This window comes from Erythrolamprus reginae, chromosome 7 (genome assembly GCF_031021105.1).
Source record: "Erythrolamprus reginae isolate rEryReg1 chromosome 7, rEryReg1.hap1, whole genome shotgun sequence".
In the NCBI taxonomy this organism is placed as follows: Eukaryota; Metazoa; Chordata; class Lepidosauria; order Squamata; family Dipsadidae; genus Erythrolamprus; species Erythrolamprus reginae.
The window spans coordinates 46,871,863-46,886,658 of record NC_091956.1 but is presented as its reverse complement, the minus strand read 5'-3'; the positions used below and the strand labels follow the sequence as shown (position 1 = coordinate 46,886,658).

Here is a 14,796-nt window from a genome sequence, read left to right as displayed (position 1 = left end):
GGGTAGTATAGAAGTAATTCGGTGGGGGGGGGGGATATAGGAAAAAGTAGGACATCAGCAGTTTTGGTAGATGAGAGCAGACAGGGAAGAAAAGGTGCTTGGAAATTAGGTGGGAGGATGCTGAAAGAGGAAACAATTGGAGAGAATCTTGCCCTATCATTCTTAACGTATCTACCCTGAAAAATGACTCCAAAATCTTTTTAGATTTGATCTGATATGGGAGACTACCAAAAATATTTGTAGTTTTTTTAAATCAAAGAAACAGTTCAGTAGAATATCATATTTTCCCTAAGTTAGAAAGAAACTGTAATTTCCATTTTATGCATAGCTGTTTTCTTAATATATGAGTTATTTTCATCACATACTGTAGTTAATATTACTATGATTATGTGAAAGATGCAAAAGACAGAATGAATGCTTGATATAAATGGGTACCCAAGCAAATCTTCTTCTATTTGTGACTCAAATGAATCTTATTTTTGTTCCTCTAAGAATAATCCTTTGCAGAAAAATCCCAAATGTTTCAGATGTAGATACTTTAAAATGTACAAAACGGTGGTCCATTATTAACTGCATAAAAAGTAATGTTTCTGTAATTTATGTAGCATATATAAAAAGCCAATGCTTGATCTGTTGATTTAAAATATTTATTTTAAAAAATTGCATTAATTCAACATAATGCTGTAGTTTTTATAATAAAAAAGTTTCATTACAATGAAAATTCTTCTGAAAAATAAAAATAAACATGGCGCTTCTACTCTTGTATAACTAAAGTAGTAAAATCTGCATAGTAATTCAGAATAGTTGTTATATATGTTGACATTTGAACACTAAGGATTTGATTATCATCTGTAACTGCCATGCTTAATCTAATAAAGAAAAACATAAGCTAAACTAAATATAGCCTAAAAAACATTAAGCTCTATAATCACTGCTATTCGATGGCTCAAGTGAAGGAAGAGATATATAAAAAAGAGAGAGCAATGGGTTTCAAATGTTTCTTCCATCCATACTGTTTAAAGAATTTTGTTACAAATATTTTTTTGCCTATTTTTTTGTATGACATTTTTAGTAACTGTGATGTTTCTTCCCCTCAAACTACCCCGGTCTGTAATTGATGTTGCATTCTGGGTCCTAGCAGTGCCAATAAAGTTGTCAAATTAAGTTTCTGCCCAGTTTAATTGAGAAGGCAGTTTTCAACAGTTTCTCTAGAAATGTGGGGGCAGACAATCTCCAATTAGCAAGAGTTCCCAGCTCCTTGGATGACTCCCCACAGGACTGAAGCCAAAGTACTCTAGTCCCCAAAGTGCATCACTCTAATTCGCAATGAGCGATCAAAGGAAGGACTTTGCCATTTTTGCTGCCTAATTATTGTTTTGTTCTCCTTTGCTATGAAAGAAAATGAGAGAAAATAATCAGAAATAAGGACAAGCTGAAATGCCACTTAAAAGCTGAAATGTTGAAATCTCAGCGAGATTCCACTTATATTACCTTGCCTTTTCTCTCTGCTCAGTCCCAACAAACAGAAGGAAGGAGGCTCATGTGGCAATGCAAATACATTTTTGCAGGTCTGTGAGAAAAACTATGGCTACATAGACACTGCAAAACCAAAAATGATACAAAGATATAAGTCTGAATACTTAACTTACCATTCTAAATTTAACCAAATGTTTCATATGCATAATTCCTTTGCAATAATTCTGTGGGAGCAAACTATCATCTTGACCCTTTATTACTGCAACCAGATCCCATAAGTTTTTACTGCCTCCTCGGGGCTAGAATTATTTTTTAAAAAAGGAAAATATGCCGTATTAGAATACAGTCTGCAATTAATGTCTTTTTCAAGGTGCTCTTAGAAATAAAGAGCAAATTATGGAGCCTCAGTCAATATAATACTTGACTGAGGCTCCATAATTTGCTCTTTATTTCTAAGAATCTGTGATATTTTGCTATTTCTGTCACTATAACATTTTTTTAATTTTAGGTTGGAACTAATTTTTCTGTGCATGCTGGTAATAGAAGAACTAGTTGCTCATATAGTGTAAATGTCATATAGTGTAAATGTAAATGTCATATAGTGAAGATATGATTTCAATAAATAAATTATATAATTGCAAAATATTTACTAGCATTGTTGGATTATTTATGTACACTTTATTCTATCCTAAAAACATAATGAAGTCTTTATACAATTTAAATTTCCCTCTCTAATTTTCAGATATGTTTAGACTTCATAATAAAATATTTCTATAGATAGCAAATAACAAAGAAAACTGCAGATTTAAACAAGGATTTCTATATTACATATAAAGAGTTTAATTGTTTAGAATGATTCAAATCTGCAGTATTTAATTCCCACTTAAATCTACATACTTATGTTCTGATTTTACCAATTGATTTCAGTGAACCTAAATTCAATACTAATATATACACAGTAAATAGAGACTATTAAGGGAAATTTTATATTGTACATATACATTTTTTTAAAAAAATTAATACTTACTGATAAACATTCTGAAAACCATCTTAACTTTCTTCCTCGAGGATTATTGTTTAGCTTCTCTATTTCTTGTTTAATATCTCTAGATGCTTTCCCACATAGCAAAGGAGGAACACCTATTTCAACCGCACGATCTATTAAAAACAATAATTTTTGAAAAGGGAATTTAACATAAAATCAATATATATTTTACCTCATAGATTAAGATAATTATACACACCAAACTTTGTTTGCTTTCCCTCTCAACTTCACCTAGGTACTCACTGTAGAGTATCAACATATTTCACCATTTATATTGTTCTGTGATATGGGCAATTATCCTGAATATTTCAAGGCAAAAAAATAGAATGATTAATGGGTATCAGAATGATACATACAGGAAATGTATGCAGAAACTTATGCAAAAATGTGGTCATGGTATTCAACATTTATTGGTACTCAATGCACACACTAGAACTTGTTGGTGTTGGCTGCCCTGTGATTCACTACATTATTCCATTATTATTGGAAAAACTGATCTGGCACTCATCATTTTTTGGTATTCATCGTGCCTTCCAGAACCAATTAATGATGAGTACCAAGATACCACTATACCCAGTGACCGAATATGCCTGGCAAAAAAAAGGCTCAAAACTCCCAGGCAAATAACATCAGCAACTTATGCTTTAAGTGCAATGACTCAATTGTTATACAAGAAGAATCCAAAAAATCCCAGCCCTGCAACAAATTAGCTCACCACACCTGCCTTAACATAAATAAGCAAATTGCCTCCTTTCTTCAAGATAATTCCTCGTTCTATTATTTCTGCTCATCTTGTACTCCCAAACCTGACTCACTCTACAACTTATCTGACGAGATCCTCTCCCTAAAAGCAATAACAAAAACTCAACAATCATACACAGAGAACATAGAACCACGGCTTGCTTCCATTGAAAAAATTATCCAAGATCTGATAAAAGATAAACCACCAAAACAAATACACTATACTACCCCACCACCACCTGTCTATACTCCACCAAGTCCTCCACAATCTTTATCTGCAAGCTCAACTACTGACATCCCTACTCTTGTAAAAGATGCCATGGAGCATGAACAAAAGTGACAGAATGCCATCCTTTTTGGCCTTGAGGAAAATGGGGAATCTGATTTAACAAATATACACAACATCATCCGCCGTCTACATCCACAAACCTTTGCCCCTGATGACATCCTAGAGGTTACTAGAAACGGCACTACACTACAAGTACAGCGATGGATCAAAGGCCCCTCATTTCTGTAGGACAGTCTGCAAAAATGAAACTGCCAAACAAGTGTTCATCAAAACCATGAACTCCATCGCCAGAAATAATGACAACTACAACAAACTCAGATCCAGACCAGATCTAACTCTACTTCAACGCATTCGCTCACGTGAACTATGGGCCAAACTCAAGAGATGTCTTGAGCTTGGTGAAACCAACCTATACGTAGACTACTGCAATGAATGCATCAAAACCAAGACCTATAACCCTCCCTTCAAAAATCCCATCCCTCCTCAACTATCCCACACTTCCCAACCCACCACCCCTCATCAACAAATTGTCATCCCTAGTACTTCCAACCAAGTATAGGAAAGCATGTCACTTACTTCCTCAGTTCAATCCAACCTCAATCCATTCCAATTTAAATTCAACTCAACTCAGCCCAACTTCAACCCAGAACCCAAACTCAATCTCAAATGTAAACTAATCAATGCAAGAAGTATAATTAACAAGTTGTCTGAATTCCTCCTCCTTCTAGACACCAACTTATTTGATTTGATCTTTGTCTGTGAAACTTGGCTAAATACTTCCTATCCTGACTCCATCATCACATCAAGTAACTACCTTGTTCTTCGGTCTGACCGTGAATCCCGCAGAGGAGGCGGTGTAGCCATATTCTACAAAAAATCACTCAATCTAAAAAACATCCAAGTTGCACATGATCTTATCCTCCCAGAAACCATGATATGTGATCTTTCCCTCAATACCACACTTTGCTTCCTACTATGCTACAGAGCTCCTGACTAACATGGGCAACCTCCTGCCCTTACCCCATTATCTTCCTTGGTGACCTCAACCTACCTCACATTAACTGGACTGTAAATGAATGCAGCACAGAACCAATCCACACTACCTTATACAATGCCGTCACTAGCCTGGGACTTGACCAATTAGTATTAAACAATATTAGACTTAACAGCTGTCTTGACCTCATATTCTGTAATAGCAAAAGCGCAATCTATGGTCTGCATGTAAAAGAATCTTTTTCCAACAGTGATCATAGTACAATTAACTTCAATCTCAATCTACACCAGGATAACTTTCACCTGTATAATGTGTCTCCTAAGTACAATTTTAGGAAAACCAACTACGAACTCATAGATGCCAATCTCTCAATTCTCGACTGGCAAACTATGTTTTCTAACTGCAACACTATTGGTGATTTCTACAACACATTCTTACTACAAGTTAAAAGACTTATCAGACTACATGTACCACTAACTTCAACCAGGAGAAAAACAAAAAATAACTTACCTGTCTCAATAAGGAAACTACAAACCAAAAAAAGATCTCTCTGGCGTAAAAATAAAAAAGACCAAGTAACCAACTTCAAAAGATGCTACAAAAGCATTTGCCAAGAAATAAAAGCAGAATGTCTCAACTACCACAGCAAACAAGATGAAAATCTCCTTTGCACCAAATCTAACCGAGCCTTCTACAACTTTGTCAACAACAAACTCAAAGACTCTAGACCTATTCCACCTCTCGTTGGACTCAACAACAAAGAATACCATGACGATCCATCCAAAGCTACCCTCTTCAACTCTTTCTTTGGCTCTGTCTTCGTTAACAGTAATGGTTCATCCCCCATCTTCACAAATCGCACCTCAAACTCTCTCAACGACCTAACCCAAGTAGACTTCACTATAGACGGTGTTGAAAAAGCAATCCGAGACCTTAAACCTTCTCTATCAGTTGGACCAGATGGTCTTTGTGCATACTTCCTAAAAAAACTTTCTTCAGCTTTAGCCGAACCAGCACACTCCCCAAGCTATGGTCAAAAGCAGTAGTCATCCCCATCTTCAAAAAAGGAGACCCTTCTCTCGTTGACAACTACAGACCAATTTCGCTATGCTGCATCTCATGTAAAGTCATGGAATCAATTATAAATCAATCAATCATCCTTTACTTAGAATCTAATAACCTACTCTCTAACAAACAATTTGGATTCAGAAAGAAATTATCCTGCAATCTTCAACTACTTCACTGCAAAAACATATGGACTACCCACCTAGATCAAGGAAAATCCATTGATGCAATTTATATTGACTTTTGCAAAGCCTTCGATTCAGTGGTCCATGACAAACTACTCCTAAAACTCAAATCCTATGGCATCTCAGGATTCCTCCACAGCTGGATTACTGCATTCCTGTCAAACAGGCAACAAGTTGTCAAAATTGGAAGCGCCATTTCCACCTCGTCCCGGTTAAAAGTGGCGTTCCCCAAGGCAGCGTACTAGGACCTACTCTATTCATTCTCTACTTCAACGACCTCTGCGATCATATCACAAGCAACTGTGTTGTTTTTGCTGACGATGTAAAACTTTTCAATACCACTCACAACACATCTACTCTCCAAAAAGACCTCGACTTTGTCTCACACTGGTCTAACACATGGCAACTTCAAATATCAACCAGCAAATGTTCTACCCTCCACATCGGCAAAAAGAATCCGAACCTCATATATAAACTGAATAAACAAAATCTCACAGCCAACCCCCACTCAGTAAAGGACCTTGGAATACTAATATCAAATTATCTAACTGCCAAAGCCCACTGCAACAATATCGCCAAAAAGGCTTCTAGAGTTGTTTGCTCTGGCAATCTCACACTACTCACCAGAGCCTACAAAACTTTTGCCAGACCCATCTTTGAATACAGTTCATCTGTCTGGAACCCATACCACATCTCGGACATCAACACCCTTAAAAATGTCCAAAGATACTTCCTCAGAAGAGCCCTTCACTCCTCACTCGAAACAGAATACCCTATGAAAGCAGACTATCAATCCTAGGTCTAGAAACCTTAGAACTACGTCGCCTAAAACACGATCTAAGTATTGCCCACAAAATCATATGCTGCAACGTTCTACCTGTCAATGACTACTTCAGCTTCAATCGCAACAACACAAGAGCATGCAACAGATTCAAACTTAATATCAACCACTCCAAACTTGACTGTAAAAAATATGACTTCAGCAACCGAGTTGTCGAAGCGTGGAACTCATTACCTGACTCAGTAGTGTCAACCCCTAACCCCCAATATTTTTCCCTTAGACTATCCACGATTGACCTCTACAGGTTCCTTAGAGGTCAGTAAGGGGCGTGCATAAGTGTACCAGTGTGCCTTCCGTCCCCTGTCCAATTGTCTCTCCTTATCTCATTTATCTTTTCTTCCTTTAAAATATGTTCACTTATACTTTTATATCTTTTATTCTATTCTTTTCTTTATTTATATTATTACATATCTATTCTCTTCAATGTGTATTATGTATTGGACAAAATAAAATAAATAAATAAATAAATAAATAAATGTACTAGAGATGTTTCATAGCCTTTCACAAAAGCTGTAAGAATATGTTATCATGTACCCACCAATGTTTCCAATTATATCATCCCATGATCTGTCTGCCAAGATGCTTAATTGGAGAGGATTTATCAGAGGTGTTAAAGACCAAAGTCTCACAGTTGAGTCTCGGGAACAAGATGCCAGAGTGAAGGGGCAGCTAGGATGACAAGCTAATCCTAAAGAAAAGGAATTAAGGAATTTCAAAGCGATATTTTAAAATAATAGGATTTTCAAAAGGAATATAAAATGTACAACATAAAATCAAACATTTTACCATAAACATCTGCACCATGATCATATACAGTGTCCAGGCATGTACCATCTCTTGTGTCCCATACTTTGATTGTATAATCCCAACTGCCTGATATCAATAGATAAGGTATTTCTGTATTCCACAACAATCCACGTACTGGTGCTGTATGCCCACTAAGAATATTTATACAAGCATCTTGTGTGTAATCCCATATCCGAACAGTGCTATAAAAAAAAGATGGCATTTTATTGCAATATTTTGATCATCTCCAGATAAAACCACAAACCTAGTTGTGGTGAATGGAAGAATCTTGAGAATTTGTTGCAGCACCCTGTTTCTTGAGTTTTATCTTACTATAAATGAAGGGACGTGATCTTAGTTTTTCAATTTAGTGAAAAATTAAGACCTGAGGTTCCAAAGTAATGATTTTTCATAGTCAGGGGAATTGCCATATCCACACTGGTATTTGAAAATAATGGGTTTTTTTTAAAGGAACTTGTGATAATATTCATTCTGTCACAGATGACATAGAGTAGTTTATCTTTAATTTTAATTACTCACACCTATATGAATCAACATTTCACAATTTTATGTGAAGCATTTCTCCAACTTTATAGCCTCCACCCCATTTACTTTTCTCTACTGGAGAGAAAAGAAACATGTCTTTCTCTGCTGCTTTTTCCTACTGTCATGCTACACTTATGTATTCAGTCCTACTTATTTTAAGTGAGACCTATGTCTACTAAATGTATGTATAAATGTTGCTAAAATCTTCTAAAGGCCTGCTTTTTAAGGTTATGGAACAGATATCATATTTACAACTCAAAACAAATGCCATAAAGATTGGGATATTCCACAAAAGGACATATAAGACCAGTAATTATATAAGACCAGTGTTCCGACTTGGCTGATGAAAGTGATATAGAACTACATAATTATAATAGAACTATCTATTATAGAATTGCATTGTTCAAGCTATGTAGCTATTAAATACCATAGATGCAAATTGTATTTTTGGCTACATACAATCGTTATCTGCCTGATTTGTCTATTCTTCTTCTGGCAGTTTACTCTAATATAAAATAATACAATACCTTTCTAACATTTCCCTAGCCTTCATTCTGATATAATTAGAGGCAAACTGCCAGTTTCTTGTAGCCTTGAAAGATGCTGAATGAAAGCATTCAGCTGATGATATCCATCCTCCCATTGACTTTTATTGGCTGTGTTACCATAGAATGCTAAGTTGCTAGGACAGGCAGCATACTATGAAATGTAAATTAATTAATTAAATAAATAAATAAATAAATAAATAAATAAATAAATAAATAAATAAATCAATCATAGTTTGAAATCATAGTGGCTGCAGTAAAAATGCCAAAATCACAATACAATTTGTTTCTTTGCAATCTTTAGAGAAACCAGTTTTTGCCTTTCCTACATATAAATCATAGATATCAGATATATAACATAGGCTAATTATGGAAATCATCAAATAATTATTGTATAGTGTAGAATTCAGACAATCATTAAAACATTATTGCAAATATTAATAAGTTTCATTCAGTACTAACCTAAAGAACGAGCACCAATTCCAATTTTTATTAATGAAAGCACTTTGGTTGCTATCTAGATTTGAATTTCACAGAATTTATCCTGATATTTGAATTTTAGCCAAATGTTTGAATGTACATGTGTGCGCACACAGAGATACTGTATTTTACCTTTATGCTAGTGAGATAAATGATGACAGTAGTGGAATTCTGTGAATAGGTTCCAGAGCACAAATATTAATGCATTACAACATACACTTTATTCTAACACAGGCATTGCAGGAAAGATTATAGTAAAAAACGCCAGTTTCCTTGAGGAGCAAAAGACAGCTACACTATAAGCAATGGGCTTTCAGAACATCTTTTATTATGAATACTCCATCCCTTACTAAAACTAAAGTAACTATTTCATTAAATTCAATAATTGTAAACAAAAATCGACTTCTATGTAGTGACATAAATTTAAAAGAAACATACTTACCCATCATCAGAACCACTGCAAAGTATTCCTTCCCTAAGGGGAGACCATCTTACATGAAATACTTTTGCTGTGTGCCCACTGAATACTTTCAATGGTTGATCAGAACTTGTTGCTAGATAATAAACACGGACATTTTTATCTTCACATCCGGTTGCTATCATATCTCTGTAAGAAAAATCACAGCCCTCAATTATATTTGAATTTCACCTTCTAAAATAGCTGAGATCAAGGTTACGAAGTATTGGAATAGATATGAAAGCTGATGTGGAATAGACAATTATCCAAGTTTACTATAGAAAATAGAAAGGAGGGATATTTTGCTTATTCAAAACATGAATTGTTACAAATCATTATTTGAATATTTAAATACAGAAATTTAACTTTATTTTTTATTTATTCATTCTATTTACCACATTTACAGGGTCAAAAAACCCCGGAGATTTATTTGTATGCCACTCAACTCCCAATGACTCTGGGTGGCTCATAAATTAAAACATTAAAAAAAATAAAAGAAAAAATAGATAAAATAGATAACCAAATTGAAGAGGAACTGCATTTATCTCCTAGTAATAATTTCTGACATTTTAATAATTTTTCCTAGAATGCTATACCAGTGTGAAAATAATTTGAAATGTTTTTTGTGCAATTGCCTTTGTAATAATTATTTTCTGGAACTATAAGAGCTTTAAAATGTTTTAGAAGTGCTTTGGGATACATAGGTATACAACTGCCGCGCCTAATTAAAGTTGCCACATCTTTTTTCAGGTTTCCCTGCAACCCTGAAAAAAGTTGCATTATTTTAAAGGAGTGCCTTAAAGACAGTGCCTTAATTAACTGATTCATTAAAGGAAATGTATTTCTTAGATATGTAGAAAATCCAAAAAAAACCCAAATGCAAGTGCTGCATATTGCAGTATTTATTCCATAGTACCTTCTAAAAATATTTTGGAAGCATACAAGTCCTACTATTTCCAATAAATCTTTCAGTAAATGTTTTGCTTAGAGTGATTTTCTGAGCTTCCAGCACAATGTACACTTGAGACTATTCAAACTGTATAGAGAAAAATTACTAAAACTATTTATAAAATTAAATATAGAGTCATTTGAAATATTTGCTTTCAATAAACATAGTAAATACACAAACTAAAGTCTAACATTTCTAAATGCCATTTTTCTGTAGACTAGTACAGCACAAACATTGGCTAGCATAGTTTTCAACAATAGTTGAGAGAACTCCTTTTTTACCACATGCAGTTGAAAATAATACTAATTTTCTTAGTGGAAAAATTTGTTGCAATATGGGTTTACATTATATTTCATGATTTGTGTATATTATAATTGGCCATGGATGCAGAACAAAATTAAGCAATGTTTATAAATAAAATAAAAAATATCAGAGGAAAAATTATTTTCATCTTTATCCTGTCAAAATTGTGAAACTATTGAACAATGCAAAACCAAAAATCAAAAAACCCAAAGCTGGTATAACTAAAGTCTAAACATATTTTTGAACAATTTTGTCAACATAGCTGATTTTATTTGCTTGCAAAGCTTCTTTCAAGTGGTGAAACAAAGCATACTTTCAAAATTCTGATGTCACAGCACATGGCATCCATTTTTTACATTGAATTTTTTTTAAAAAAAACATTATAGTATATGTTCTCATAGCATCTATTCCAATCTGATATACTAAGCAAGCAGTTGTAACTGCCAGTTATCATGAGACAAAGATAAAATTAAATTAACTGAGTCTACAAATGCTTGTTTATAATTGTTAAAAACTGGAGCATGTCACGATTAATGAAACAATGATGAGAGTGGTAATTGTTTTTAGTGCTATGAAATAAATATATAAGGAACTATATGTAATAATAACTCACTTGTTGTTTTGACTCCAGTCACAGCCAAAAACTGCAGCAGGGTGTTTGTACTTGTGGAGAATTTTGCCATCAATTGTCCGAATAATGCTGAATTACAACATGAAAAAACATATCAGACATCAATTGGATTTTTATCAGAATATGCAAGTAAAGTTACTGCAATAAATGTTTAATTTAACAATTTTTAGAAATATATAAAAAAGAAGTCTATTCTTTCAACTATATGAAACAAACCAAACAAACCAAACCAAACAATCCTATAATGCATTATATATGTGAATACTTACAAATCATTCCTCTGGAGTATTTAAGTTACTGATAAATTTGTATCATTGTCTTTTTCAAAGTAACATGCAATTTACATCGTGACATTTTATTAAGTCTGCATTTCATCAGAAAATATAGCCAGATTTTTTTTAAAAAAGTTGACAAGGAGATTTAGCAACAGAGCTCTAGTTTATCCCAAAGCGGGCGTTATATTATGAAATTATGCCTATACTATAAACTTCATAAAAGATGCAGGGGATATAAAATGTTGATTTAGAGAGTCCCTAGGTCAACTTGGGCCATTCATTTTCTTTCAATTCTACTTTATCTGAAGGCATGCAAGGGCTGGAATTCTATGCCTCATATTTTTTTCACAATACACACCTATTAACAGAAAAAATATCATTATTTTGCAGTCTTGTAAAATGGAATTCAGAATTATATTCATTATCACCATTATAAGACTAATACTGCTGGTCTCTAGGTTCTCAATGCAATTTAAAATCAAAACTAAAGCCCTATGTTGCTTGGCAAAAGAATACTTGCAAGAGTATCTTCTCCAACCAGTTTTGAAAGAGCCTGTGATAACCTACTTCCATGAAGTGAAGCAAGTAGCTTTCCTGTTGGGGCAGTGGCTTTTGGAAAAATCTTTCCTCAGAAATTTGATCAGCCCCCCACCATGCTGCCTTTCTATATGGTAAATATCTAATTATTTTAGAGGCATTACAGTGATCCCCCGCTCGTTGCGAGGGTTCCGTTCCAGGAGCCCCCGCAACGAGCGGGTTTTCGCGAAGTAGCGATGCGGAAGTAAAAACACCATCTGCGCATGTGCAGATGGTGTTTTTACTCCCACAGCGCTAGCGAGGAGCCGAAGATTGGGGGCGGCGCGGCTGTTTGCCGCCGGCATGGAGGGCTTCCTAGCAGCCCCCCAAACCCGGGTTGGGGGTGCGGGGGGCGCTGTCTCTCGGCGCTTTCGAGCTGAGTCCGGGAGCGAACTCGCTCACGGACTCGGCTCGAAAGCGCCGAGAGACAGCGTGGACAGGCCCGTTCCTTGGCGCTGTCTCTCGCCGCCTTCGAGCCGAGTCCGGGAGCGAACTCGCTCACGGACTCGGCTCGAAAGCGCCGAGAGAGAGCGTGGACAGGCCCGTTCCTTGGCGCTGTCTCTCGCCGCCTTCGAGCCGAGTCCGGGAGCGAACTCGCTCACGGACTCGGCTCGAAAGCGCCGAGAGAGAGCGTGGACAGGCCCGTTCCTTGGCGCTGTCTCTCGCCGCCTTCGAGCCGAGTCCGGGAGCGAACTCGCTCACGGACTCGGCTCGAAAGCGCCGAGAGAGAGCGTGGACAGGCCCGTTCCTTGGCGCTGTCTCTCGCCGCCTTCGAGCCGAGTCCGGGAGCGAACTCGCTCACGGACTCGGCTCGAAAGCGCCGAGAGAGAGCGTGGACAGGCCCGTTCCTTGGCGCTGTCTCTCACCGCCTTCGAGCCGAGTCCGGGAGCGAACTCGCTCACGGACTCGGCTCGAAAGCGCCGAGAGAGAGCGTGGACAGGCCCGTTCCTTGGCGCTGTCTCTCGCCGCCTTCGAGCCGAGTCCGGGAGCGAACTCGCTCACGGACTCGGCTCGAAAGCGCCGAGAGAGAGCGTGGACAGGCCCGTTCCTTGGCGCTGTCTCTCGCCGCCTTCGAGCCGAGTCCGGGAGCGAACTCGCTCACGGACTCGGCTCGAAAGCGCCGAGAGACAGCGTGGACAGGCCCGTTCCTTGGCGCTGTCTCTCGCCGCCTTCGAGCCGAGTCCGGGAGCGAACTCGCTCACGGACTCGGCTCGAAAGCGCCGAGAGACAGCGTGGACAGGCCCGTTCCTTGGCGCTGTCTCTCGCCGCCTTCGAGCCGAGTCCGGGAGCGAACTCGCTCACGGACTCGGCTCGAAAGCGCCGAGAGACAGCGTGGACAGGCCCGTTCCTTGGCGCTGTCTGTCGCCGCCTTCGAGCCGAGTCCGGGAGCGAACTCGCTCACGGACTCGGCTCGAAAGCGCCGAGAGACAGCGTGGACAGGCCGTTCCTTGGCGCTGTCTCTCGGCGCTTTCGAGCCGAGTCCGGGAGCGAATTCGCTTCAGGACTCAGCTCGAAAGCGGCGAGAATGAACGGCGTGGGCGGGCGAAGGGCGGGCGGCAGCGAGGAGTTTGCGTGGGCGGTGGGGAAACTCCTCGCTGACGCCAGCAAGAGGGGGAAGACCCAGGAAAGCCACCCAGCAGCTGATCTCCCGGTTGCCATCTACGCATGCGTGCCCATAGAAAAAACGCACGCATGCGTAGATGGTATTTTGACTTCCGGGTTGAAAAATCGCGAAGTACCCTGTTCGCAATGGTTGGGGACGCAATAAACGGGGGATCACTGTATATCTATAGTGACATACAATACCACCAAGATTGCAGTAGGTATAAGTCTAATCATACAAATAAACAAACTCTTTAATTTTAATCATATGCATATTTGGAGGAAAAACTTGACATTCCTGGATATAAAATGACTTGTCAATTTATTATTTCCTACAATGCCATACAATTAAGTATAATTATATTAGACAGAATTGGGTGGCAAATCAAATTGGTTTCAAATGAGACTTACCAGAATCCATCACCACTGCAGGTTGCTATCCTTTTGGAATCTTTATGGCTCCATGCAATGCAGAAGATTCCATTCTTCCCATGCTTAAAAAAAAAGAAAAAGTAAAATGCCTATCTATAAGAAATAGTTCACTTCTTTTTATCTTATTTATCCATGAATCTATGAACCTTCCTCCTTGTCCTAGAAATATCTTAATTACCATATTGACTTTGATATGTCTTTCTCATTTCTCATCAGCTGTGTTAGATAGAAAATTTGGGAAAGTCCTTTCTTCTAGATTCTATTTGTGTGGTGAAGTGGTAGTGGAAGAAATGACATATTTTACTTCACTATTCATTCAATAAAAGTCACTGTTATATTTAGTAATCCCCTTATTAATTAAATATATAGGTTTGTACAGATTTATTTTATGTACAATTGTTAGCTTACTAGTATAGTTCTGTTTCTTTAAATGTGTTTTATTGTCTATAAAATCAATTACATTGACATTTTAGACATTTCTAATTATTATTTTATTACCAATTATATAATATTTGCATCATCTTTAATCTGGTATGTTCCAATATTTATGTTTTCTAAACAGAATACTTGTCATTTAA

General features: G+C 37.2%; 1 protein-coding gene across 1 annotated transcript in view; it reads right to left on the bottom strand.

Annotated features, from left to right (window-relative positions):
• Positions 1-14,796, bottom strand: part of WDR17 (WD repeat domain 17) — a 157,100-nt gene that overhangs the window by 56,096 nt on the left and 86,208 nt on the right. The window contains exons 10-16 of the mRNA XM_070757477.1: positions 14,198-14,280; positions 11,316-11,402; positions 9,436-9,600; positions 7,423-7,625; positions 7,175-7,324; positions 2,504-2,634; positions 1,650-1,775 (exon numbers count right to left, since the gene is read on the bottom strand). Coding sequence (XP_070613578.1) covers positions 1,650-1,775; positions 2,504-2,634; positions 7,175-7,324; positions 7,423-7,625; positions 9,436-9,600; positions 11,316-11,402; positions 14,198-14,280 — 945 coding nt within the window. The remainder of the gene's footprint in view (positions 1-1,649; positions 1,776-2,503; positions 2,635-7,174; positions 7,325-7,422; positions 7,626-9,435; positions 9,601-11,315; positions 11,403-14,197; positions 14,281-14,796) is intronic.